At 37.4% G+C, this 26,572-nt stretch overlaps 1 protein-coding gene across 1 annotated transcript; it reads left to right on the forward strand.

The window, feature by feature from the left end:
• Positions 1-2,322: 2,322 nt before the first annotated feature.
• LOC127421896 (reticulon-2-like) lies at positions 2,323-23,871 on the forward strand. Its single transcript, XM_051665103.1, has 10 exons — positions 2,323-2,536; positions 5,720-5,773; positions 7,188-7,667; positions 8,642-8,827; positions 15,106-15,313; positions 17,613-17,751; positions 19,296-19,365; positions 20,592-20,638; positions 21,099-21,157; positions 21,394-23,871. Exons 1-10 carry the CDS (start codon positions 2,506-2,508, stop codon positions 21,467-21,469), a joined length of 1,350 nt encoding a protein of 449 aa, XP_051521063.1. The 5' UTR covers positions 2,323-2,505; the 3' UTR covers positions 21,470-23,871.
• Positions 23,872-26,572: the final 2,701 nt, after the last annotated feature.

Consider the following 26,572-nt stretch of genomic DNA (forward strand, 5'->3'; position numbering starts at 1 on the left):
GGCTTAAATGACATTCTTACCAACCAATCATTTGCCTCTGATTTTAGAGGTAGTAATTGGTCAGGTTTATGGTAAGGGATAGGGTTAAAATGTTGTTCCAAGATGAACAAAAGATGTTGACTCTGGTCCTTCTTGACAAATCACTTGCAAGACTGGTAAATTAACCAAAAATGATTGTATGTTGTTTTCTGATAACAAATAATAATAATAACAATTCATTAGACAGAAATCAGAAAAGGCTTTTGTTTGATTAGTATTGTTTTGTTCTTATCTATACCTATAGACATTATGGGCCACGGTTCAATTTAGCATTGTGATAAAGCTTATAGACCACATGACCATTTCTCATTTGCATGAGTACCTTGCAACCCATGTGGCTTTGGCTCTGCTGAAGAAATGGACACACTAACAAAATCTACATGAGACTTTAGACTGAAGGCTCCTATTACAATACATACTGTCATACAGTCTGTTGCTGGGTTTAAAGCAGTAACAGAACCCTAAGTAGAAACATCTGTATTACCTTCTACCATTCTTAAAAAAATGTAACACATTACATTAATATTTCCTTTGTTAAGGGTTTATAAAGGGGTTCATTAATGACTATTAAGTCATTTACAAATGCATTAAAAAGCATTTATATACAGTTACAGCAACATGCATAAAAAGGCAACTTTTATCCAATACTTGCCAGATAGTGTGCATTTTAACTTACATGTTATAAATGCTTTATTAATACACTTATTCATACTGTAATTAATCAAAAACACTCAATGCAATAATACATGCTTTATGTCACATTACAGCAAAAATAGACTATTATAGTGAGATTAAAAGAAGGGATTATGCCATTTTTCTTTCAATGCATCCATCCTCTTCTTAAAAAAAAAAAAGCAAGAACTGAAGTTACAGTGAGGCACTTACAATGGAAGTGAATGGGACCAATTTTTGGAGGTTTTAAAAGTAGAAATGTGAAGCTCATAATTTTATAAAAGCACATACATAAATGCTTATGTTATAACTTGTGTATTATTGGAGCTGTAAATCTGTTTAAATTGTCATTTACTAGGATTACAGGGTTTACAGAGTTAAGTCATTATGTCAATGAAGTTGCAAAATTGGCTACGACAGAAAAGGCTAATGAGCGATTTTATCAAACTAAAATCATGTTATAACATAATGTTTACGTCTTGTGGCTATACTTTTGAAATAGTGAGAATTTCAATGTTTACAGATTGGCCTCATTCACTTCCATTGTAATTGCATCACTATAACCCAGATTTTGTTTTTGTTTATAAAGAATAGTAGGGACAAGTCATATGGCATGAAAGTCTTTTTATGCATGCTGTTATAACCGCATATAAATAATTTATAATGTATTTGTAAATCATTAATGAACTCTTTCATCCTTAACAAAGGGAACATCAATGTAAAGTGTTAGCAAAAAATCTCTGATTGGCCATTCTTCACTTTAAATTTGCCGATGTGTTATTCTCTGCTTTTGCATAACTGAAAGGGTGCTATCTCAGAAAATTTTGGATATCTTTCTTGGTATCTTGTGTCCAATGCACCTTCCTGAAACCATTATGGTGTGTAAGTGCTGTTTATTTATTGTTCTAACATTGATTTTATAACTGTTTCTTTGTCAAAACTCTTTTATGTTTATTTATTTTGCGATAGCCAATATGGCCATCATCTTGGACTTTTACTGACACCTAGAGGTGTGGATGCAGCATTGATAGCTGAAATGCCATTGTAAATTTGTGCAATTCGCAGTTAGTCATGATACATTTATTCTGTCCAATTAATTTGTCTGATAATAAGGGCCCACAACTGTGATAAAATAGTATTTTTTTTTAAAGTAGTATTCGACTAGTCATGTGATCTCAACACGGGGGCCCCAATTAGACAGCCAAGCTCATGTACAGTAAAATAAAACTGCTTTTATTAGGCAACTGAACTGATATAACCAGAGTCTCTCATGTCAGTAGATTTTTAAAATCTATTATTCATTTTTTAGAGGTTAACATTTTTCAATGAGGAAAGAGATGGGTTGTTTCAAGGGTGCTACACATTCATCCTTGTTATATTTATGCAGACAGACATAAAGAGGATGTTTATTTGAGATGGCAAAAAGCAGGCAGAGATGAGCTATTCACACAGTCATGGATGCACTCATACTGACAACACACACACACACACGCAAACACAGTGGCATTCTGAGTCAGGTCCCTAGTAGTCTCTCTCCATCTTCCCTCAATTGGCTGCAGCAGAGAGAAAAGAGAGAGAGAGAGAAAGAGAGAAAGAGGCAGTCTGGGAGGGGCCGGCTGATAAAGAGAAGTAAAAGAGGGAGTGAGAGAGAAACAGCATTGCACTAAAGAAGGGAGGGGTGGATGTGGAAGAATGAGCCGGAAAGCGAGGGAGCAATCCATCGGAGGAGTGCCATAGCGCGGAGGAGAGAGGGGGACTCCAGACTGGATGGGCCCAGCGGTGTCTTGATGGAGCATGGGTCAGGTTCTAGGGTTCTCCCACTGCAGTGAGTGCTTCCTTTGTTTCCTCTGCTTGCAACTGATCAGTTTCTCTCTCTATGTAGCTGATCATATTCTCTTGTGTTCGTATTCTCTTGCATCCTCCCTCATGCATCTTTCTCTGTCATATACTGACTACAGCATCCATTGACCAACCTCTTTTGCTGGATTTTGCTGATGTTGCAGTGTGGACTAGCTGCAGCAACTGTAAAGATGACTTGTGGTGTGTTTACATGTATTTTAGGGATGATCAATAATAATAATACAAAATGGAGTGGGACCTTGTGTTTTTGTGTTTGTGTTGTTGTTAGGGATGGAATCAACTGGTATTGGTTGGTGTAACAGTTCCAATTGGATTGTTTTTGTCTAGTTTGTCCTATGTGAGTATAAACGTCCAGTCCTGCTGATTATAGCAATTTATAAACTAGTTACACCCAGTTAAAAACTGCTTTATATTTATATCTCTAGATTCTGTCGTTCTGTATAACATCTATTCATCTTGGGGATATTCAGTGGGAACTGTTGTTGATAATGTCCTTAAATCTTGGATATATGTTCTTTATCACTTAAAGCACACGTTACATACAAGTACATTTGGTAAGTTTCATTCATTACATTGAGTGTATAAAATGGTGGTTCCAGCTCTGGAGCTCACAGTTATTGTGGAGCAATGGCTTTTATTATCATGTTTCTTTTATGGTTGTCCATAATATTCAAATGGACATGAGCTGGCCAAGTCTGGCCTACTTCGCAGTTTATGGCCAAGCAGCACTCAGTAAAGGCCCTGATATACTTCCAAAGTTCTTCTTCGTTCAGGGGTAAAAAGATGTTCAAAACAGCTGAGCAACAGTATACTGTTTGCAAACATTAAGACAACTGCCACACCGCTGTGGGAGGCATTTAGAAGTACATTTAAATATGAGGACGCCTCATGAGTATTCTATGATTCTATGAGAAAAATTAACAAAAAATCAGTAAAAGTAGTAGTTTTAAGCACTCGAAGATGATTTAAAGTAATATATATGCAGTAGATAATGTTTAACTTGTCTTGTTTACATACAGAATTAATGGCGTTAATGTGCTAACACGCTATACGCAGCCATAATACGGACCGATTGCAATCTTTTATTGTAATTTATGATGACACTGACACTACTGCAAAGATGGGTGTATAAAAGAATGTTAACGGGTAAAATATAGACAAAAGAATGGTGATAGAGGCATATCTTACTTTGGGCAGATGTGTGAATAGCTTTCGGCTACAGATGGGACATGAGTGAATGGGAACTTGAGAGTATTTGAGTAGATTTGATTCCTTTTGTAGACTAATTAAACAAAACAAAAAAATCTAATGACATGGTCTTGGAAAATGTCTCTACGCAAACGATCGTACAGATGTAGGTATATTTATACCAGCTTGCTAATAACTCTGCATGCTGGTGTGTTCATGTTGACTGATTGAAACTGACTGACTGAACGGGAATTAGCTGTCAGCCTCAAAGTAGGCAGAGCTCCAGGTCACACATACCTATGACGTGAACTAATGGCAGTAAGGTGTTTAGCAGCCAGTTAGAAGTTTTCCTAAAAGTTTGCCCCGGCGAGATGTTACGAACCACCAAAACGAACTCAAAAACTTTCTAAATGATGTCACACCTGTTCGATTTCATATCAAGCATATTGGGGCCTTAAGAGAGGAAAGGCCTGTCTGACCAACATGCAAAGTGACCAACCACTGTTCGTTTTGTTTTACACGCTCTTTCGATGTGGCTTTATCTGGAATTGATACCACAAAAATAGACTGGCATGAAAAAAACACATCCAATGTAATTTTGCAACCAGCTGTGCAGAAAGCACGAAAGAAATCAGTAGACACGCATTTAGACTTTGCAATCAATTTCACTGAATTGTCCATCCAAAAACGGTAGCTATTAAAGGAATATTCCGGGTTCAATCGACAGCAAATGTGGCATAATATTGATTACCATTAATATTAGTTTTGACTCGTCCCTGCTTTTCATAAAAGAAAAAATCTGCAGTGAGGAAAGTGAGGCTTACAATGGAAGTGAATGCAGTCAATCTGTAAACTTTAAAATACTCACCGTTTCAAAACTATAGCCACAGTATGTAAACAATATGCATGGTATCATGATTTTAGTGTGATAAAATTGCTTACTAACTTTTTAGTTATATCCAATTTTACAGCTTCACTGCCATGATGTTATGCGACGACGAATACCCTAAAAACAACGATTTAAACAATTTTACAGCTCAAATAATACACAGGTTTTAACAGAAGAATTAATGTAAGTGCTTTTATAAAATTATAAGCTTCACATTTCTGCCTTTAAACCCTCCAAAAATTGGCCCCATTCACTTCCTTTGTAGGTAACCTCAATATTAGCTTTTTTTAAAGAAAAGGAGGGATGAGTTTTTGTGTGTGTGTGTGTGTGTGTGTGTGTGTGTGTGTAAGTAATTATCAATATTATGCCACAAATGCTGTCTATTGAGCTTAATTTGTATTGTACTAAATATTCCTTAAACTATTTCACAAACAGACAACAAAGCAGATTTGTAGAAATCAAGTTTACTTGCTACTAATTGCCTTAAACAAAACTACAAAAAACTTTCAAAGGTTTGATGTCATTAACTTGGATGTTTTAGGAAAATTTAAAAAAAAAAATCCTCAAAAACACCTCGACTTCTACTACTTCCACCAGCCAATACTGAAACTGACGAACATTTTTGTTTGCATCAGATAGTCAGTGTGAGACTGAGACCAGGCGGTGCTTAATGCTTGATGGTGGCATAATAGTTAAAGCTTAGGGTTTAGCAACCAGCAGGTTACTGGTTCAATCCCTGCTGTGAACTAGCCATTGTGCCCTTGAACAATGCCAGGTTACTTTCTCCCCTGTAACAATTTACTGTGAGTTGCTTTCGATAAAATCTCCTGCTAACTGACTTCTTAGTTACTAAACTAATCCTGAAATTAGAAAGTGTGTAAATGTTCCTATAGTGTTAAAATCATTATATTATATACTTCATAATAGGGGTGTTCATTATTGATACATTTCATCTCTGTTTATACTGAACATTGTCAAAGTAGCAGGTCCTACTGCAGCACTCCAGACCTGAGAAGCTTGATATTTCAAGAGTCTGCGTTTGTCATATCGCCTTCCGTTCTCTCATTTCAGAGGAATTTGGAACAGTGAACTCAACACCTGACTCCACCCCTCCTTGCTCAGATGGTAAGGACATTTTCATATACATACAGTATATCTAAATATATTCAAAAATATGAGTTCTTCATTTATCTTTGCATGTTTCCTGATATCCATATTTATAATAGTTCTGATGATCCTTGTGAACTGGAATGCTTATATACACAGTACATATGGATTTGTTTTGTGATTACAAAGTAAAAACCATCTTAGGTTGTCCTGATGTCTGTCCCCTCTGAATTAGATGAAACACATTCTGAATACATGATCCTTACTGGTAAAGTTATGTTATAAATTATAAAAGTAATACTTTCTCGCCTGGATGCTGATTAAACATGATATACAGTATACTGTATACAGTGTGTGTTAAAGGAATATTCCGGGTTCAATACAAGTTAAGCTCAATCGACAGCATTTGTTGCATAATGTTGATTACCACTTTTAACGATGTCACACAAACATGTCGACACTCAGAGAGATATACAAAGTAAGTGATAAACATTCACTTTATTAAGTAATATCAATAAATGAGTTTGTTTCCACATTACATGATATTAAAGCTTGTTCAACAAACGCCTGCAGAAACAGTATAAAACATGGTAAATTATAATCTCTTTTGATAATTGTACACCTGAAGCACAAATGCTAGCGCTGCAGCATTGTTTATCAGTTGGGTTGCTAAGAGACATCTCTAATGAGAGTCAAACCCCTGCTAAGCTAACGGGAGTGTTGCAGTTCCGAATATCAGGGAATGGAATGCATTTATGGTCGGAGATATCAAGTAGGAATATCCCTCATCCAACTTGAATGGAACGCAGCATAACCGTGTACCCTGACGAAACGAAATTTATTGCAAGCAACATTTAAATTGCAAATATTATTAGATAGATTTTTCCAGGTATTATAGACCTCCTTGGTAGATTCATATGAAAAATTATGATTTTTGAACGTCTGTTCGGGAGAAGTTCATTTCACAAAACAGTCATGCTGCAGTTAAAATTAGGCTTGCTTGAACATTAAGTGTCGTTTCAAGTTCTGGCTTTCGTGCGTGGACATGTTTTTAAAATGTCAATTGGTATTATTAGTTAGCTGTGACATAATGTATGATGCCCAAAGGCATAGGGTGTCTTATTCATTGTGAAACTGTGTTTTCTTAATGGCATGAATCACATTGAAGTCCTAGACTTTAAACGCACGGCCCGCCACTGCTAGCATCATTAGACAGAATTGCAAAAATAATGATTTTTTTCAAACAGGTTTTCAGAACCCCCCGTCTGCCATTGCTTGTCAAACAGATAGTTCCACCATAATATACTGTAAATGATTTTTATTGCTTAAGTAACATTTGTGTTAGGAGGTAAGCAATTTTGCTTAGCATTTGAGAAAGTGGTTAATACTCTTAGATCCTGACTTTCTAAAAATCGTTCTTATTTTTGCTCAGGTGGAAATGAGGAGTCCGACTTCCCGGAACTGCAGACAGCCAGGGAGTGGTCTGATGATGAAGAAGGCCTTGAGGATGATGACACATGTCTCAGCAGCTCATCCGTATGGAGCACGCCACGTCAGAACTCCTCTGAGCTCACCTTCTCCTACATTGCCTTCTCTGAGACTGACAGCTCATCACGGAGAGACTCAGGGCGCCGCAGGGCAGGGGGGAGGGGCAGCCGTGGTTCACTGAACCGCATGGACACTGTGGAAAGCCAGTTATCCATAGACTCCCCTGCTGTGGAGTGGGACGCCCATGCCTTCCTGCCTGTGGAAGTGGAAGAGGAGACCCTGCAGCGGACTCTGGAGCCCTCTTCTCAGAAAAGTGTTGAGGAATTTCAGGATAAAGACACAGGGACATGGGAACCAATTGAGGAGATCTCAGGCATCCAAACACACAGCTTAACATGCAGTCATGAAGATGAGCAAATAACAGGTGTTCATGAAGTTACTATTGTGTGCATGACGCATACACATGTGTACACATTTTAGACATGCTGTTGCTGATCAAATCCCTAACCCTTAGTATTAATACTTATTAATACCCTTAATACTTAGATTTGTGCTGGGGACATCATGCAGCTTGTTCAGCATGCAGAGCTGTGCTACTTTAATCAGAGATCAGACATATGATTTTTGCCAGGCGGACGAAAATCTGGAAAAAATCCTTTAGATTTGCATAGAAAGAAGGACCAAATACCATAGAATACCTCTTTTGAAATAGACAACTAAGCAGCCACCCAAAACACCCTAGCAACCACCTAGAAACACTCTAACATCCACCCATAACACCCTAGCAGCCACCCATAATAGCATAGCAACCACCTAGCAACACTCTTGCAGCCAACCATAACCCTAGCAACCACAAAGCAACACCCTAGCAGCCACCCATAACACCCTTGTAACCACCTAGCAACAGCCTAGAAGTCACCCATAACACCCTAGCAACCACCTAGCAACACCCAAGCGGCCAGCCATAACACCCGAGCAACCACCTAGCAACTCTCTAACAGCTACTCACAACACACAAGCAACACCCTACCAGCCAACCTTAATACCATAGTCATCACCTAGCAACAAACTAGCAACACTCATAATACCCTAGCAGTCTCCCATAACTCTCTAAAAACCACCTGGGAACACCCTAGCAGCCACCCATAACACCCTACTGTAGCAATCACCTAGAAACACCCTAGCAGCCAACCAGAACACGCTAGCAACCACATAACAATGTGCTAAAAACCACTCAGAATACCTTATAGCAACCGTATAGTAACACCCTAGCAAACACTCACAGCACCCTAGCATCGTAGTGGCATTTTGCATGTGCAATCACCACTTACATTTTCTTCAATAAATGTAAACAATCTAGGTCATATAATGAGGATTAAATGTTGATTATATTGGCAGCACCACAGCTTCATGGGTCAGACACTTCTGTTGCCATGGAAACCACAGTCACTCTGCAGATGGTGGACGCATCACATACAACACCTCCTGCCATTGGTCGAATCACTCAGGAAGAACAGATCTGTGAGCAGTGGTACTCTACTCTCAACTTATCAGAGGGGCCAACAATTTGCATCAAAATTGCAGGTTAGGCAACTTTATCTCAGTATGGAATGAAATAAATTCTCAATCTAGTCCCTATATCAATCAATCTAGTCTCTGTATTTGATTTCCCTGAAACAGCTTTAATTTTTCATATGAAATTTTTCTTCTGAAAGCACTTTGTCAGTCAATATGTCAATATATGAAACAGAAACTAGGGATAGGGTTTCTCTTGCTCACAATAAGCACAGGCTTCCCACATGTTAGCACATATGCTCCTGTTTTATTGGAGAATACAATGTCCATCTCCATGGTAACAGACTCTACGGCTACGGGATGTTGCCATAATGGGCTGATGCCATTGAGTGCATTCCTGGCCAGTCTGTCTTCATTATCCACCCAAACGAATACAAGACAAGTCATGATGTCTGCATGTGCGTTACAGGCTAGGTCCATTATTGATTAAATTTTTTTTTTTTTTTTTTTACATTTTAGAATAATAGTAGTCTTTAAAACTATGGAATAACATAAATGGAACAATGGGAATTATGTTGTGACTAAACAAAATCCAAAATAAAGCAAAACTGTGTTATATTTTAGCATCTTCAAAGTAGTCACCCTTTGCCTAGAATTTGCAGAAATGTACTCTTGAAGTTTTCTCAACCAACTTCTTGAGGTATCACCCTGGGATGCTTTTTAAACAGTATTAAAGGAGTTCCCATCAGTGTTGGGCACTTATTGGCTGCTTTTCTATATTATTTGGTCCAAGTCATCAATTTCAAAATCTTTTTTTTTTTTTTAATTAAATTTTACATTTATAATTAAATAAATTAATATGGTGGCACAATTATATTTTTGTCTACAAAACTAATTTCAAACATTTCAGCATACGCCTTCAAATCAAAAGATTTTTAAGATCATGAGAAGCATTTTGGTCAAGTGTTTCAAAACTTTTGACCGGTAGTGTATATGATAGGTGATGTAACCATCCAGAGACAAAGTGAAATTTTTTTCTTTTTGAATTTTTCCCCTTTTTCACCCAATTTGGAATGCCCAATTCCCAATGCGCTTTTAAGTCCTCGTGGTCGCGTAGTGATTTGCCTCAATCCAGGTGGTGGAGGATGAATCCCAGCTGCCTCCGCATCTGAGACCGTCAACCCACGCATCTTATCATGTGGCTTGTTGAGCATGTTGCCATGGAGACACAGCATGTGTGGAGGCTTCACGCCATCCACCACGGCATCCACGCTCAACTCACCATGTACCCCACTGAAAACGAACCACATTATGGAGGTTACCCCATGTGACTCTACCCTCCCTAGAAACCGGGCCAGTTTGGTTGCTTAGGAGACCTGGCTGGAGTCACTCAGCACGCCCTGGGATTTGAACTAGCGAACTAAAGAACTCCAGGGGTGGTAGCCAGTGTCTTTTACCACTGAGCTACCCAGGCCCCCAACAAAGTGAAATTCTTAAGTTGTTTGCAATAATCTTTTATTATTATTTATTTTAAAAATAAGCAGTGAAATAATTTTGTTTATATATATATATATATATATATATATATATATATATATATATATATATATATATATATATATATATATATATATATATATATATATATATATATATATATATATATATATATATAGGGCTGTCAATTGATTCAAATTTTTAATCAAATTAATCGCATATATAAATATTCGCTGAGAAATCCTCTCAAATAACAATAATTCAATAATGATTAAATAATTATACACTTCCGGTCAAAAGTTTTGAAACACTCATTCTTTATTATCATTTTTTTCTTCACATATTAGAATAATAGTAAAGTCATCAAAACTATAGAATAACATAAATGGAACTATGGAGGGGCCTGGGTTGCTCAGTGGTAAAAGACGCTAGCTACCACCCCTGGAGTTCCCTAGTTCGCTAGTGCGCCAGGGCGTGTATATAGTTATATTTAAATTATTATGGATAAAATATATATATTATAAAAAAATATAATACTTTTAATAATGCATTACTTTATTGTGGCAGACGAGTAAAGAATTGATAAGATAATACAAAAATTGTCTTTAGAATCCAATATATTGTTTATTTCCATACTACTGAACATACGGCAAACATTGGCCTAGAGTTCACAGCAATCCATTTTGCAACTGAATTTGTCAATCAGTCCGAGATTTATTATGAGGGCTTGTCTAAGGACACACCAATGTACACCTGCACCAGACAGAGGCTTTTGGATGGTCTCACATTTGTTGCGTCGTGTCATAAAAATAACATTTTTATGTCGTTGTCAAGTTAAAAATAGTTTAATACTTCGAAAAACACGTCTTGATCCATAAGTTCAGATTTGCATTCCATAACATGTTCTTATCTTGTGCTGTCTGCTGTCGGTAAGTGTGGTTTACTGTTCTCTGTATAAGCTGTGCTTACTGCCCCCTGGAGAAAAGCTTAAATTGCTCGGATAGTTGGAATATTCCTCATTACGGTCCGGAGACAAGATTAATTGCTTTATTTTTTAATGCTTATTTGTTATATAATTAATCACACTGAATTAACATATTAAATCGACAGCCTTAATATATATACTGTATATAAAAATGTCAGGTGGTGTAACCAACATGCAAATATCCATTGTTTTCTCATGTGCCAAAAAACCTAGAGCCTCATGACTGTGTGTGAAGATTTTAAGAAGCCAGCAATAACACCCTAGCAATGATCTAGCAACACCCTACAGCCACCAATACCACCCTAGCAACCGCCTAGCAAAAATGTATGAAACCAACATGCAAACAAAGATTACATTTCTATGAACATGACACATGTGCTTTAAACTAGACTTTTAAAAGATTTCAAAGTTTTATCACCTCGGACAACCTTATTTTTCAATGACACATAGAGTATACATATACAAGTTATTCTGATCATGAGGCCATACAAATGAAAGCTAAGAGAACCAAGGCATTCAGTATGGCCCATAGTAAATAGTTAGTAAACAGTGGCAGGACCATTTTTTCCCCCTGTGAAGTTATGTGCTTGCAGGATGTTACTTTTTGTGATCATAAGTTTACATACCACAGACATATTACAGACTGCATGTACTGTAGATGTCGATTGTGATTGTGAGTATATGTGTACTGCCCCCTCATTTCAGTCTAACCCTGACTGCCTCTTTCTGTCTTCTGTAATGGGGCAGCCACAACTGTGCAGTTTTATTTTTGGGTCACTGTGCTAGGGGGCTGCTGACAGGGCAACATCAGCCAAAACAGCTTGAGGGGGTTTTGAGTAGATCAGGGACATAGACACAGGTGAGAGAGGAATCAGCCCATGAAGACTCCAAAATGACCAGTAAAGGTGAGGAGCCAGGAAATATACAAAAACTGGTGCTTTTTGAGTGGTTATGTTGGCATAGAGGGTAATTTGAGCTGAGTAGGGTTAGTGCTACAGACTTGCATGGGTTAGGTTGATTTCTGCCTGTCTGTACCACATTGCAAAAAGTTATGAGTTTAGGGTAGGGAACCAGGGTTTATACTATTGTTCTTTTGTTCCGCGAGTGAAAGATTAGTGTGATGTCTAAAGATGAGATTGCAGTTGTGTCAATATACATACTCAAGATGGTGTATGTATAAGCGATTCTGTATGTGCATGTGTGCTTTGGTGGTATTAATCAGTGCGTGTCTTTGGGAGATTTTATTTGCATTTATATTTATTACATTGCTCTCTGGAATACTTCACTCTGATTGATCAATCACAGCATTTAGCAGTCAAATATTTTGGATAATAACCACTAAACTGTTGACCGTTGTCCCTGGCAACTGATTTCCTACACAGCTATACTATATTCCATGTCGTACTACTCTGTGGTCTGTTTCTTCACCTCAAATCAATATTTGTACAGTCATATTGTACAATCAGCCGGTCATTATAAAATAAAACAAAATAAATCAGGGTTCATATTGTGATAATGATTGTCTGACTGTACATTGTCCATTACATATAACAACATACATACAAACATAAGTTATTGTGTGACTGACATGATTAAAGCTTTAAAACTGTACCTTTTCTTATCTCAGATGCACAAGAGTATTTTAATGCAGCTTTGCAATTGTTTAATATGCATATACATATTGCCTGAGGTGAGTGTTTCCAACATGTGCTTGCTAAAGTTAACCACATGAAATAAGTCTGATGGGCCACCTGCCAGAACAATAGACAGGCATGTTCAAAGCCGGTGTCCTTTTATACGTTACATTGAGTTTATAAATAGTCTATCCACCTGCTTCTACTGTTGGTCCAGCCATTTAGGGCCGAACTGCTGGCATGAATGGCATTAGTGTTGAGGTAATTCTGAATGGATTAGCTTCAGTATTAGTGTGAGCTGTTGCCTAGCTCTTACAAGCCTCTTTAGACAGGGGAAATTGAGGCTGGGTTACAAAGCCTTGTAGTGGTGCACCAATCAGGAAATTTGAGGCAGATTACTATCACTGATAATTTAATACTGTGATCAGCTGATATCAATCCAATCATCACTACTTCTTTTATAAGTGCCCTATGTCACATTTTTGCAAGTTATAAGCTGCAATTACACTCACTGAGCACTTTATTAGGAACACTATGGTCCTAATGAAGTGCCCCACGTGGTCTTCTGCTGTTGTAGCCCATCCGCCTCAAGGTTCGATGTGTTGTGCATTCTGAGATGCTATTCTGTTCAATTCAATTGTACAGAGTGGTTATCTGAGTTACCGTAGCCTTTCTGTCAGTTTGAACCAGTCTGGACATTCTCCGTTGACCTCTCTCATCAACAAGGCGTTTCTGTCCAGAGAACTTCTGCTCACTGGATGTTTTTTGTTTTTGGCACCCTTCTGTGTAAACTCTAGAGACTGTTATGCGTGAAAATCCCAGGAGATCAGCAGTTACAGAAATACTCAAACCGGCCCATTTGGCACCAATAATCATGCCATGGTCAAAATCACTGAGATCATTTCCCCATTCTGATGGTTAATGTGAACATTAGCTGAAGCTCCTGACCCATATCTGCATGATTTTATGCATTGCACTGCTGCCACACAATTGGCTGATTAGGTACCCGCATATAATAGGTTAAGTAGGTTTACAGGTGTACCTAATAAAGTGCTCAATGAGTGTATATGTTAATGACACACACTGTAAAATTACATTCAGTTTACATTAATTGTAAATTGCTAACATTTATTTAAATAGAAAACAGTTATAAATAGTTCTGTTGTCACTGTAAAAGATCTACTAGCAAACAGTAAACACCATGAGAGCATTACACACAGATGAGATAAATTCAAAAATAAGAGAGACAATATCCATTACAAGCTCTATAACTGCTTTAGTGAAAAATCATTAGTATCTATGTTGTAATGCAAATCACTAATTAATAAGCAACTGGGTGAAGATGTGGTGCCATTATTGAAGGTTAAACTGTTATTGCTGTTATTACCATAGTGGTTTTGCAGCAACATCTGATTAAAATCTGGGTTCTCACAAAATAGTGCTGGGATGAGTGACTGATGAGAGATTGAGAGCACGCGTGTTTGATGGACACAGAGAGATCGCAAAACTCACCTTGCATCATGTATACTCAGATTTGTGTTTGCATGTTTATTTTTTGTTTAATAGGCTTTTACGTACATACGTACTTTTTCCTGGGCACCTTATTATTCACATAAAACAAACCGACATATTCATCTGAATAACAGCATGTCTGAAAGTTTAAATTTGCGACTGCTTAGAACTGCTAAAACTCACCCTCCAGTGGCCGCAATGTCATGCTTCAAGGGTTGAGAAAGTGCTTATACACCGAATCTATGCATCTCACAGATATAAGACAAAGATCCATAGGCACAGCTCACTAGGTTTTTGGAAAATAATTTGAGTTTAAAGTTTTTCCCAATTAATAAAACTTCCGTTCCCATCACTGAGTCTCTAGGAGAGTAAGTTGTATTGTGCCTGAAGCTTTGAGACTAGTGGATTGGGATGCAGGTTGACTTTTAATACATATAATACATAGAAAAAATCTGTGGCATATTGTTGATTACCACAGAAAATGATTTTACAGTGGAAGTCTATGGGACAAACATATAACAATGTTCATATAGACTTTGTCCATTGTAAGAACATACATTAATTGTATGAATTGTTAGTGTTTTATATATATTGAAAAGCTGTTCAACCATTTTATTTATTATGTTTCATGTGGGTGCCCTGTACCAGAACAAAATCACCTCCACACCTGAAGTTTCAAATCTCAGTACTTGCGCTTCTCTCTTTCTCTGTTGATGCAGTAATGGACTTGATCTACTGGAAGGACATGGAGCGGACAGGCATGGTGTTCACAGGGCTGGTAGTGGGCCTACTGTCTCTGTTCCAGCTGAGCATCATTACTGTGGTGTCTACTCTCTCCCTGGCCATCATGTGCTTTACCATCTCAGTTAGAATCTATTACAAACTGCTGCATGCACTCCAGCTGGGAGACGGAGCACACCCCTTCCAGTGAGTGATGGCTGTTTGCTCCTCTATTCTCCTCTCATCTCTTCTCCTGTCCTCTCCTCTCCTGTCCTCTCATCTCCTCTCATTTACTGTCCACTTGTCTGATCTCCTCTCCTGTCCTCTTGTCTTGTGTCTTCTTCTCCCCTTACCTCTCGTCTCTTCTCCTGTCCTCTGATCTAGTCTGTTCTCCTGTCCTCTTGTCTCATCTTGTCTCCTCTCCTCTTGTCTTGTCTCCTCTCATTTCCACTCATCTCATGTTTTTTCGTCTGCTCTTGTCTTGCCTCGTCTCCTCTAATCTCCTGTTCTCTTGTTTCTTCTCCTCTCATTTCTTCTCCTTTCCTCTCATCTCCTGTCCTTTTGTCTCCTCTTATCTCATCTCATCTGCTTTCCTATTGTCTCATCTTATCTCCTCTACCCTTGTCCTACTCTCCTCTTCTCTCCTCTCCTCTCATCTCCTGTCCTCTCATCTCCTCTTGCGTCATCTCATCTCCTGTCCTCTAGTCTTGTCTTGTCTCATCTCCTCACCTCTCCTCTACTCTTGTCTCCTCTCCTTAAATCTCTTGTCCTCTAATTTCATCACCTCTCGTCTTCTCTCCTTTCCTCTGATCTTGTGTCCTCTAGTCTCGTCTCATCTCCTCACCTCTCCACTACTCTTGTCTCCTCTCCTTTACTCTCCTTTTCTCTCATCTCCTGTCCTCTCATCCCATCCCATCACATCTCCTCTCCTTTCATCTCCTGTCCTCTCCTGTCCACTGGTCTCCTCTCATCTCCTGTCCTCTCATCTCCTCTCTTTTCCTGTCCTCTTTTCTCCTATCATCTCATGTACGCTTGTCTCATCTCATCTTCTCTCTTTTTGTCTCCTCTCCTTTCCTCTCATCTCCTGTCCTCTAGTCTCGTCTTATCTCCTCACCTCTCCTCTACTCTTGTTTCCCCTCCTTTCCTCTCATCTCCTCTCATTTCCTGTCCTCTTTTCACATCTCATCCCATCTCCTGTCCTCTCCTTTGGTCTCCTCTCCTTTCATCTTCTGTCGTCTTGACTCCTCTCTTTTCCTGTCCTTTTTTCTGGTATCATCTCATGTACTCTCATCTAATCTCATCTCCTCTCATTTCCTCTCATCTCCTGTCCTCTAGTCTCATCTCATCTCCTCACTTCTCCTCTACTCTTGTCTCCTCTCCTTTCCTTTCCTTTCATCTCCTTTCCTCTCATCTCCTGTCCTCTTATCTCCTCTCATCTCCTCTCCTTTCCTCTCATCTCCTGTCTTCTCATTTCCTCTTGTCTCATTTCATCTCATCTCCTGTCCTCTCGTCTCACCTCTTCTCCTGTCCTCTCCTCTCCGCTGGTCTCCTCTCCTCTCCTTTCATCTCCTGTCCTCTCGTCTACTCTCATTTCCCATCCTCATTTCTCATATCATATCATGTACTCTTGTCTCATCTCCTTTCCTTTTGTCTCCTCTCCTGTCCTCTCATCTCCTGTACTCTCGTCTTCTCTCATTTCCTGTCCTCTTGTCTCATCTCATCTCCTTTCATTTCCTGTCCTCTTGTCTCATCTCATCTCCTGTCCTCTCCTCTAATCTCCTCTCCTTTCATCTCAAGTCCTCTCGTCTCCTCTTATTTCCTGTCCTCTTTTCTCATATCATATCATGTACTCTTGTCTCATCTCCTTTCCTTTCATCTCCTCTCCTGTCCTCTCATCTCCTGTCCTCTTGTCGCCTCTTGTTTCATCTCATCTCCTCAACTCTTCCTCTCATCTCCTGTCCTCTTGTCTTCTCTCATTTCCTGTCCTCTTGTCTCCTCTCCTCTCATCCCCTGTCCACTCATCTCGTCTCGTCTCGTCTTGTCTCCTCTCCTCTCCTTTACTCTCATCTCCTCTCATTTCCTGTCCTCTTGTCTCATCCTCTCATCTACTGTCCTCTTGTCTCCTCTCATCTCCTCTATTATTGTCTCCTTTCCTCTAGTCTCCTTTTCTCTCCTCTCGCAGTTAAGACCTTAACAGGGTTGGCAGAAAACCAGAGGGCACCACTTCAAGTCTTAAATAATACATTGTCCACCTAAATCTAAATATACTGTATGTATATCACCTGTATGTATATAACCAATACAGAATATTGAAAAAATACTAACTTTTTTCTTTAGAATTGTTTTTAATCAAAATTAAGCTTGACCTTTTTGTCCACATTGTGCCAACAACAACTAAAATGAGTCACTTTGGATACATGTATCTTCTCCAAATGATAAGAAACCAAATGAATTGTCAATATCTGTTGGTGCATTGTGTGTCTATCTTTGTGTTCATGTTCTGTAGGTCATATATAGACTTGGACATCGGTTTAAGTGGAGAAGAGGCTCAACAATACATGCAGAGAGTCATTGTGCTCATTTGCTCTGCTGTGGACACAATGAGGAACCTGTTCTTTGTTGGCAACCTGTTTAACTCACTCAAGGTAAGGCATGTAAATTGAAGGTCCTCTAGAAAAATAATTATTTTCTCACTAGGGCTGTTAAATATATATACAGCTAAAAATACAGCCTTTTGACAATATTCAATTTGTAATGTATTGTTCTGAAATGGCTTAAATGTTTTTTTTTTTTATTATTATTCAGAGGAACCACCAAGAAGTAAATTACAGTAAAAAATAGAACAATATAGGCATGTTTTCTACACTGTTTTTCACTGAATGAACATAAAGAAAATTTTTATTTTATTTTACATTTTCATTTACTGTATATACACACCAATATAACCAAATATAGTAATAAATCTACATATATTTTCACTAAATCATTTTAAAGCATACAAAACACAGGGTTTCCATAAATATTCTTGAGAGACGATACAGACAAATCAGTGATTTTGAATTTTGAAATGTCTAATTTAAATGGACTGTTTGAACTGATTCGCGGAACTGAACTCACAAACATAAAAATATACAATATATACCCTGAATAATTACGTTTGATTTCTTACAATGTCTCTCTTTCAGAACATATCACACTTGTAATGCTCATTCACCTTTCCAATTTCATGCTCTGTCATAAGCGATTCTTTTCATTTCTACTTCTCTTGTACTCCTCTATTTATTAAATTCTTAAATTCTCTCTCTTTTTTGTTCTCCTCGCTTATTCAGTATATTCTGTGCGTGAAAGTGGCTTTAGTTTCTGCTCTCTCCTTCCCTCCTCCAAACATTTCATCATTAATTCAGGCCTGTGGATCAGCTGTTTACTTAAAATACAGCAAAGCACCATAGCTCACAGCTGTCGTGATAATTACACTACTGACTCACCACAAGAAATACTTCTACAAGTGTTTTTGGAATGTATTGTCAGACTTGGGTGGTCCATAAGAGATTTTTTTTTTTTTTTGAAAATTTCCTTTGATGAAAATCTCAAGATATACTATATCTGGCTCTCAAATTTTTCCATATTCCTTGATGTCTTTCATTAGCATTTAAACATAATGGATGATTCGGCACATTTTGGAAGTCATTTAAAAGTGACCCAAACTCTGTTTGTTCTTTTAGACACTTCTAAACTGATTAATTCAGCCAAGTGTAGAGACATTGAGTCTTCGTCTTAGACTCTTAATAGTCCTTAAGTCTGAGAGTGTCCAAGGCTTACAGAGTCACACTATGACCTGTGTGGTATGTGACATAGGATACATGTGGTCGTGTGTAGTACGAGACGGCGGGAATATACAAGAGGGTCTTGTCTGACCCTGAGTGCCTGGTTTCTAGTTTCAGACTAGAAACTCCACACTGAGAGATATAATGGGAAACATTTTATCTAAGGGGTGACACCACAGTGTTAGATAACAATCTCCTATCAGTAAAACTCACAATCATCATATACTGCTCATCTTATCTGGCTGTGGACTGTGGTTTACTATAGTAAGTTTCTTGTGGGATCAGATTTGGGTTTTGTATATATTGTTTTGTATATGTAAAAATTCTGGGAAGTGAGTTAATGAAATGTGTGTTGTTTTTCTCAGTTCTTTTTGCTGATGTACCTGGTGACATTCCTGGGAAACCTCTGCAATGGCCTTACCCTGCTTGTTATTGGTATGATGTCCCTTTATAAAACTTTACCAGTCAAAAAGCAAGTAACTGAATTAAAGACCTCAATTAAAAAAAAAATGGAGTTTTGTGTCTTTTAGTACATTTCTGTCAGCTTTAAAGCTATGTTTATGATAGCACTTATACACGAAAAAAATATTTTAAGAATTACGCATTTCAATTTCATATAAATAAACAATAAAACTGAATAAATAAATTATATATACGTTTATATTATTAACATTACATAGATTAATTTGATGGAATTTTGTTATAAAATGGAAATGCGTAAATCTTAAAAATAGGCTAAATAAATATATTAATTAATTATTTTTTTTTAGGGTAAATATACATTTACATTTTATCTTTAGGGGAAAACAGACCAAAAAACATCGAAAACATTGATGATTAATCCTTCACTACACAGACTGTTGTCCAAAAAATGCCCTCTAGAATGAGAATTCCCCTCCCCCAATAGCACCCTCCATTAAAAAAAAGGATTTTTGCTGCTTGTTCAATTTACTTAAATAAAATGAACTAAAGCAGCACAATTCTAGAACATTTTATAACAACTTGAAATCACTGGGTTCTATCCATTTAAATTTGTCAAATGGAAGTTTACTTAATCCATTTGAGTTGGGACTACATTAATACTTTTTGTGGTGTTAATGTAGCAATGATGAAACTGGGCTAGTGATTTCCATTTCCCAGCATGCTTTGCATGGGACTCGATAGGGAGAGTAAACGTTAAAATTAAGTGTTAAAATTAAGTGTTATTTTATGCTTTTTTGTGCGATATACATATAAATGGGGAGATCTGTTAGTGTTTAATGTTTTGTTATGTTGAGATTTAGAAGAGTTTCTGTTATGTTGGAGTTTATATTAGGTCTTTAAGACTTTTTTTATTTTTATGCACTGTATCTTGCAGTTGGAAGAAGGATGAAGTTATTACAATTTATTACAATCATATTGACAATATAACAAATACTATACAATATATTACGTATTTAAATAAGCAATCAAAGCAATAGGGGAATTAGCGGTGTGGTCAAGGTTCTATACCCTAATATACAATTCTGCAACATAATTACATGTGCAGTATATATCCTTGGTCATGTAATTTGGAATGTGAGCTGTACACTGTAGGACTTTATTAGTATGGTGCTTTAGGTGCAGCATAATGTTAAATACTTTTCTAACTAGTTTTGCTCTTGTTATCATGTGATGTTTAGGTGTGATTGCTGTGTTCTCTGTCCCTTTGTTCTACAGACGCCACCAGGTAATGTAAAAACTTGTTGGTCTACAATAACAGTGTCATCACATGTGTATTCTCTACATATTTCTCTGTATACTTCCCAATGTCAGCCCTTCCTATATGCAAACTACGCAAGTTGCGTAGGGCCCCGAATCGCCAGGGGGCCCCCATGCTGTCAAAGTCATTATAAGTAGCCTAGTAATGGTATTTGTTATGCAAACATAATGGTAAAAATGTTATATACTATGCAAATATAAATGTACTATCAACTGTAGAGTAGGAGAACTTCGATTTATTAATTATAATTGTACAAAAGACTCACATATTTTTAGAACGAGAGCCTTTACTGTAGATCCACAGTAAAAGCAAGCTTTTTTATAAAAATCAGAAATTTTAGTTACTAATTTTGTCTCACATTTGCTACTTTAGAGTGTTAATTATGGACCCTTTATGTTGCAACTTCATACATTCTCTTCTATTACAGGATAAGGTAGACAACTGTTTTGTAGCAGTACAAGCCCGTATTGACAACATAAAGAACTTGTGAGTATTGCGCCCCCCACTACAAACAGTGAAGCACACTTTCCACAGAATAATTTGTATCATCCTTATACCTTATATGAGGACTTGTATGAATCATGATATTTGTGATCATAATAGTTTGTCAGCTAATCTTAGTCTCCATCAACCAATGATAATTTGACTTTGACTTTTTGAGTGAACTGAAATAATATTACAATTCAAACTAATTTTACATTTGTTTTTTGTCCGTTGTGCAGCCTTCATCGCCTGACTCAGGGTGGCGGCCCACCACCTGACCCCACGCCTGGTGGAGCTAAACCCAAAGCCCATTGAGACATCTGACAGAGGAGAGGGAAGGAGCAACACACTGTCACTCAAAAATGTCTTAATTAGCAGTTAGTGCTCAGAGTCCCGCCTCCGCAGATGGTTAATGAGGCAGGGCCTAATAAGGGAGGGAATATGGATGTAAGGGAGGACCATGCAAAGAACAATCTTGGATGAAATTGAAAGGTTTTGGAATTCTGAGAAGTTATTTTCATTGAAGACACGCTGTTTTCATTTCCACATTTAAATATTAGTATGGGTGTATGGAAGTGACTCGGCTGGACTGATGCTAGTCTAAAGGGATAGTTCACCAAAATATGAAATTTCTCTAATCATTCACTCACCCTCTAGATGTGTATGACTTTCTTTCCACTGCAGAACACAAATGAAGATGTTTAGAAGAATATTTCAGCTCTGTAGATCCACACAATGCAAGTGAATTGTGAGAAAATTGTTGAAGCTCCAAAAAGCACATAAAAGCAGCATAAAAGTGGTTTAATCAATGTCTTCTGAAGCAGTCCAATCGGTTTTTGGAAAGAACAGACCAAAATATTAAAATAAATTCACTATAAATCTTGACATCTGCAGTCTCCTTGGCAGTCATGATTTCAAGCTTGATTACACTTCCTAGCGCCATCTAGTGCTCGGCGCATGCATCAAGCACTAGAAAGTGTAATTGAGCTTGAAATCATGATTGTGCCTACAGACTGCAATGGTAAGGTGAACAGTGAAAAAGGAGTTATATTTTGGTCTGTTCTCACCCAAACCAGATTAGATAGCTTCAGAAGACATTAATTAAACCACTGGAGTATTATGGATTACTTTCATGCTGCCTTTGTGTGTTTTTTGGAGCTTCAAAGTTTTAGTCACCATTCACTTGCATTGTATGGACCTACAGAGCTGATATATTCTTCTAAAAAAATTGTTTATGTTCTGCAGAAGAAAGAAAGTCAAACACATCTGGGGTGGCATGAAAGTGAGTAAATGATGTAGCTTTAAATACATGAGCTGCCAGTACTATAACAGCCTTTTGAGAGTAATCTGAACAAACCAACACTGGATAACTTCAGTGAAGTAAAAGAAATGTAAACACTGAGTTTTTTTTAATCCACGTTGACTTCAATTTGCCTGCCAAAAACACTAATGCAGGACCAGTTTCCGGATCAACCTTTTACATCTGACAGTCTCAAAATAATCTGTGTGTGTGTGGGCAGTTTAAAGGGATAGTTCACCCAAAAATGACAATTCTGTCATAATTTTCTCACGCTCATGTTGTTCCAAACCTGTATGACTGTCTAACACAAAAAGTGATGTTAGGCCTCACCATTCACTTTTATTATATGAAAAAAAAGCTATGAAAGTAAATGGTCACAGAGGCTAATATGTCCTTTTGTGTTCCATGGTAGAAAGAAAGTCATACGGCTTTTAAACAACATAAGTGTGAGTGAGTTTTTTCAGTGATTTTATCTCTTTATGCCTGTTACAGTACCCGAGAGCTATTAAAACGACTATGTTTTTTTCTTTTCCAATGTTTTGTTTCCTTGGTGTTATTTGAGTGTTCAGTAACTGCAACTAGAGAAAAGAAAGTTGATCTCCTGTCAAAGCAAATCCCTCTACCCAGTACCCAGGCTTTACCAAAACTGATGAGTCAGCATTATGAAACCGTATCTGATTTGCATTGATGACTGCAACACATATCTGACTGCTGACCTTTTACAAAAACACTGACTATTAACAGGGCTTATCACAAAGGCTAAGTTAGCTTTTCTTGCCAACTGAACCAGTCAAATGCGAATTGGAGACTTTTTGAAGTATAAATACAACAGTATTTCAAACACATTTGTTCTTGACTATTTGTGGTGTTTGCTGAGGCAAGCATCACTATTACCATATGGTTAGGGATTCAAACTAAGCCTAAGTAACTTTGACATGTTACTTACAGTGTACTGTTTGTGTAACGGACAAGAAAGATACCTCAAATCGTGCTGTTTCTTGAGAAGAGGTGAACAAATACTTTTCAAAACAATCAGACTTGCAACTATTGCCTGTGATCGGATGATTAAATGGCTGAAAAATCCCATGGACTTACATTGAAAGAAGGACCCGAGTTATATCTAGGGACCAGAATATCATAGACACTTGGGGGTGGGCTCATTTTACTTGGACCAGTAAGTAACCACCTAGCAACCAGCCAGAACATAATAGCAACCACCTAGCAATGCACTAGCAACCACCCAGAACACCATAACATTGTGGTGGCAACTTTTGCACAGGCACCATTGACATTTTCATCAGAAAATGTAAAAATCTATAGTATTTACATTACATTTAATAAGGTTATGTATAAAAGTTGGGACAGTGGAAACATTATTATTGTCTGGTAGTCTTAATAAAGGAATTGGAGAACTCTCTGTTGTATGACTGCTAATTGGTTTGCTACAGTAGTTTAGCAATTACAGAGTACTCAAAGGGTGTGAATGCAAGAATACTTCTATGTGCAACTAAGCAATGGAGCAATTGCATTTTATACAATGAGGGTCGGCCACATAATGCCCCTTTCTCCCCCTCCTTTCTAGATAACATTAGGAAGCATTTAAACCTTAAATGGTTGGAATCACAGGCCTGAGTGGGTGTTGATGGTACTTCCTTTCTTATGCATATCTGAGGTCATTGTTCTAGTTTCACTATTCACGATTGTGGTTTGGGATTAGGCCTGTGTAAAATGTGGCTTTACCCAATGCAAGGACAAGACAGCACTTTAAACATGGTGTAAACTCCTTCAAATTTTATGAGTCATCCTTGTTTTACGCATATGCTGCAGTAAGACCTGCTGTTATAATAGTACTTTCAGACCTGCATGCCTTATCAAACCTACCTTATCATACATAAAGGTGATTTCCAAAGACAGATCTTTACAGCGTAATCTTTCTTTATCACCCACTTTGATAATACAAAACTAAGCCCCTTGTGTAAATGTAACAATAAGCGCACTTACATGCACACCAATATGCTGATAACCACCTGAAATCAGCTTATTAAAAAAAATCTAATGTGGTCAGTTTAATTGCCGCACTCAATTGACTTATTTGTACACTCAATAAATGTATAATAACACTGTTTTTTCCCATCACATATCAAGTTATGCATATTGCAATCACTTGTGCCTTTTATGTTAATGAGATAATTCACCCAAAAATGTATGTGTATGACTTTCTTTCTTCTGCTGAACACAAACAAAAAATATCTTTGCTCTGTTGGTCCATATAATGCAAGTGAATGGTGGAACTTTAAAGGTCCAAAAAGCAGATAAAGGCAGCAAAAAATGTATCAATAAGACTCCAGTGGTTAATTCCATATCTTGAGAAGCAATATGATAGGTGTGGGTGAGAAACAGATTTGGGATCACTTTGCTTCATAATATATGTTGTAAACATGCATTATCCTATGAGTGATATCTTTATTATTTGTGAGTCTAAATAATAGGGGAGATGGGTTAGTTGTCAGTAGGGCTACATCTCAGTCACTATGCGTTTTTAGCCAAGCCTTCAATTACACAATTGTGTGTTCAAAAAGTGGTTTTGTACTTTTGTATGTAAGTTGTCACATGTGTTTAAATTGTCATAATTGTATACAATTTATCAATCACAATATTTGTTGGCCAAAACAACGGTTATACCACTAATGGGGCATGCTGTCACAAAAGGTCAACATGTGATCAATGAACTATTTTCTTGGGCAATAACGGTGAATATGTTCAGTAGCTTTCGGTAGCCAAGACTTTAAAGTATTAGTTCTCCCAAAAATGAAGTATAATAGAGTTTGAAATCATCATCGTGCCTAGAGACTGCAATGACAAGATGTACAGTGAAAAAGGAGTTACATTTTGGTCTGTTCTCACCCAAACCTCAACTGGATCACTTCAGAAGACTTTGATTAAACAACTGGAGTCTTATGGATTACTTTTATACTGACTTTATCTCCTTTTTGGAGCTTTTTGAGTTCTGGTCACCATTCACTTGCATATTATGGACCTAAAGAGCAGAGATATTCTTCTAAAAATCCTTATTTGTGTTCTGCAGAAGAAAGAAAGACATACACATCTGGGATGGAGTAAATGATGAGAGAATTTTCATTTTTGGGTGAACAATTCCTTTAAGGTATGTTGCTACACAGAAATGGACTTTCAAAAATAAATCTACCCTGAGAAATATTCACTTGAGTATAAAGTGACAACTAGCCCTGGTCTCCTCAATACTTATCTACAAAATAGCTTAGTGTGAAAGCTTTGAATGTTGACCACCAGGTGGCAGCAAAGATCTATTTAATCTCTGTCAACAAATGCGGTCAGTGAAGGGGGGTAGATCCCCAGGACAACAAATACACATTATAAGGTTGCCAAGAAAATGTAGGCAAATAAAAGTGTATTAGAGAAATCCTATTGTCCATTGAGAGTAACATACCATAACACTGAGCAGAAGTGCATCAAAGTCTTTGTGGTTTACTGTGAATGTCAGTTATCCCTGCTGAAATAAACAACTAAACCAGCCTAAAGTGGTTTGCTGGTTTAAGATGGTCTCCCAGCCTGACCAGATTAAAAGTGCCCAAAACCCCTCTAAAACAGCCAACAGACCAGCAAGACCAGGCTGGGAGATCAGCTAAGACCAGCCAACAAGCTTTGCTCTGATCTTCTAAATGTTGTGTAATTCTGTTCTGCTTGCAATATTTTTAAGACGCCATGCCATAATAGCAGAAGAAGGAGCCAGTGCCATCATAATCACTTGAGTTTGCTCTTTATCATACTTTTTTTTTTTTTTTTTTTGTAATATTCAGTGCCATTGGAACATACAAAAGAGGTATTTGTACATTGCCAAAATTATTATTTGTATTTTTTTAACATAAATTGCAGTTCCATTACGACATTGCATTTCTAAAAGGTTTAAATGATTCGATGTTATTGACAGACATTTATTTTCTTGTGAATACAGTATTTACCCAGTATAATAAATAACTGTACAATATTTGCTTCTTTGCATTTCAAAATATTATTTAAAAAATAAAATATCATCTCAAATACACACATTAGTAGGAGCATCACAATTTTTACTCAACAGA

The sequence above is a fragment of the Myxocyprinus asiaticus genome, chromosome 31, assembly GCF_019703515.2.
Source record: "Myxocyprinus asiaticus isolate MX2 ecotype Aquarium Trade chromosome 31, UBuf_Myxa_2, whole genome shotgun sequence".
Lineage (NCBI taxonomy): Eukaryota > Metazoa > Chordata > Actinopteri > Cypriniformes > Catostomidae > Myxocyprinus > Myxocyprinus asiaticus.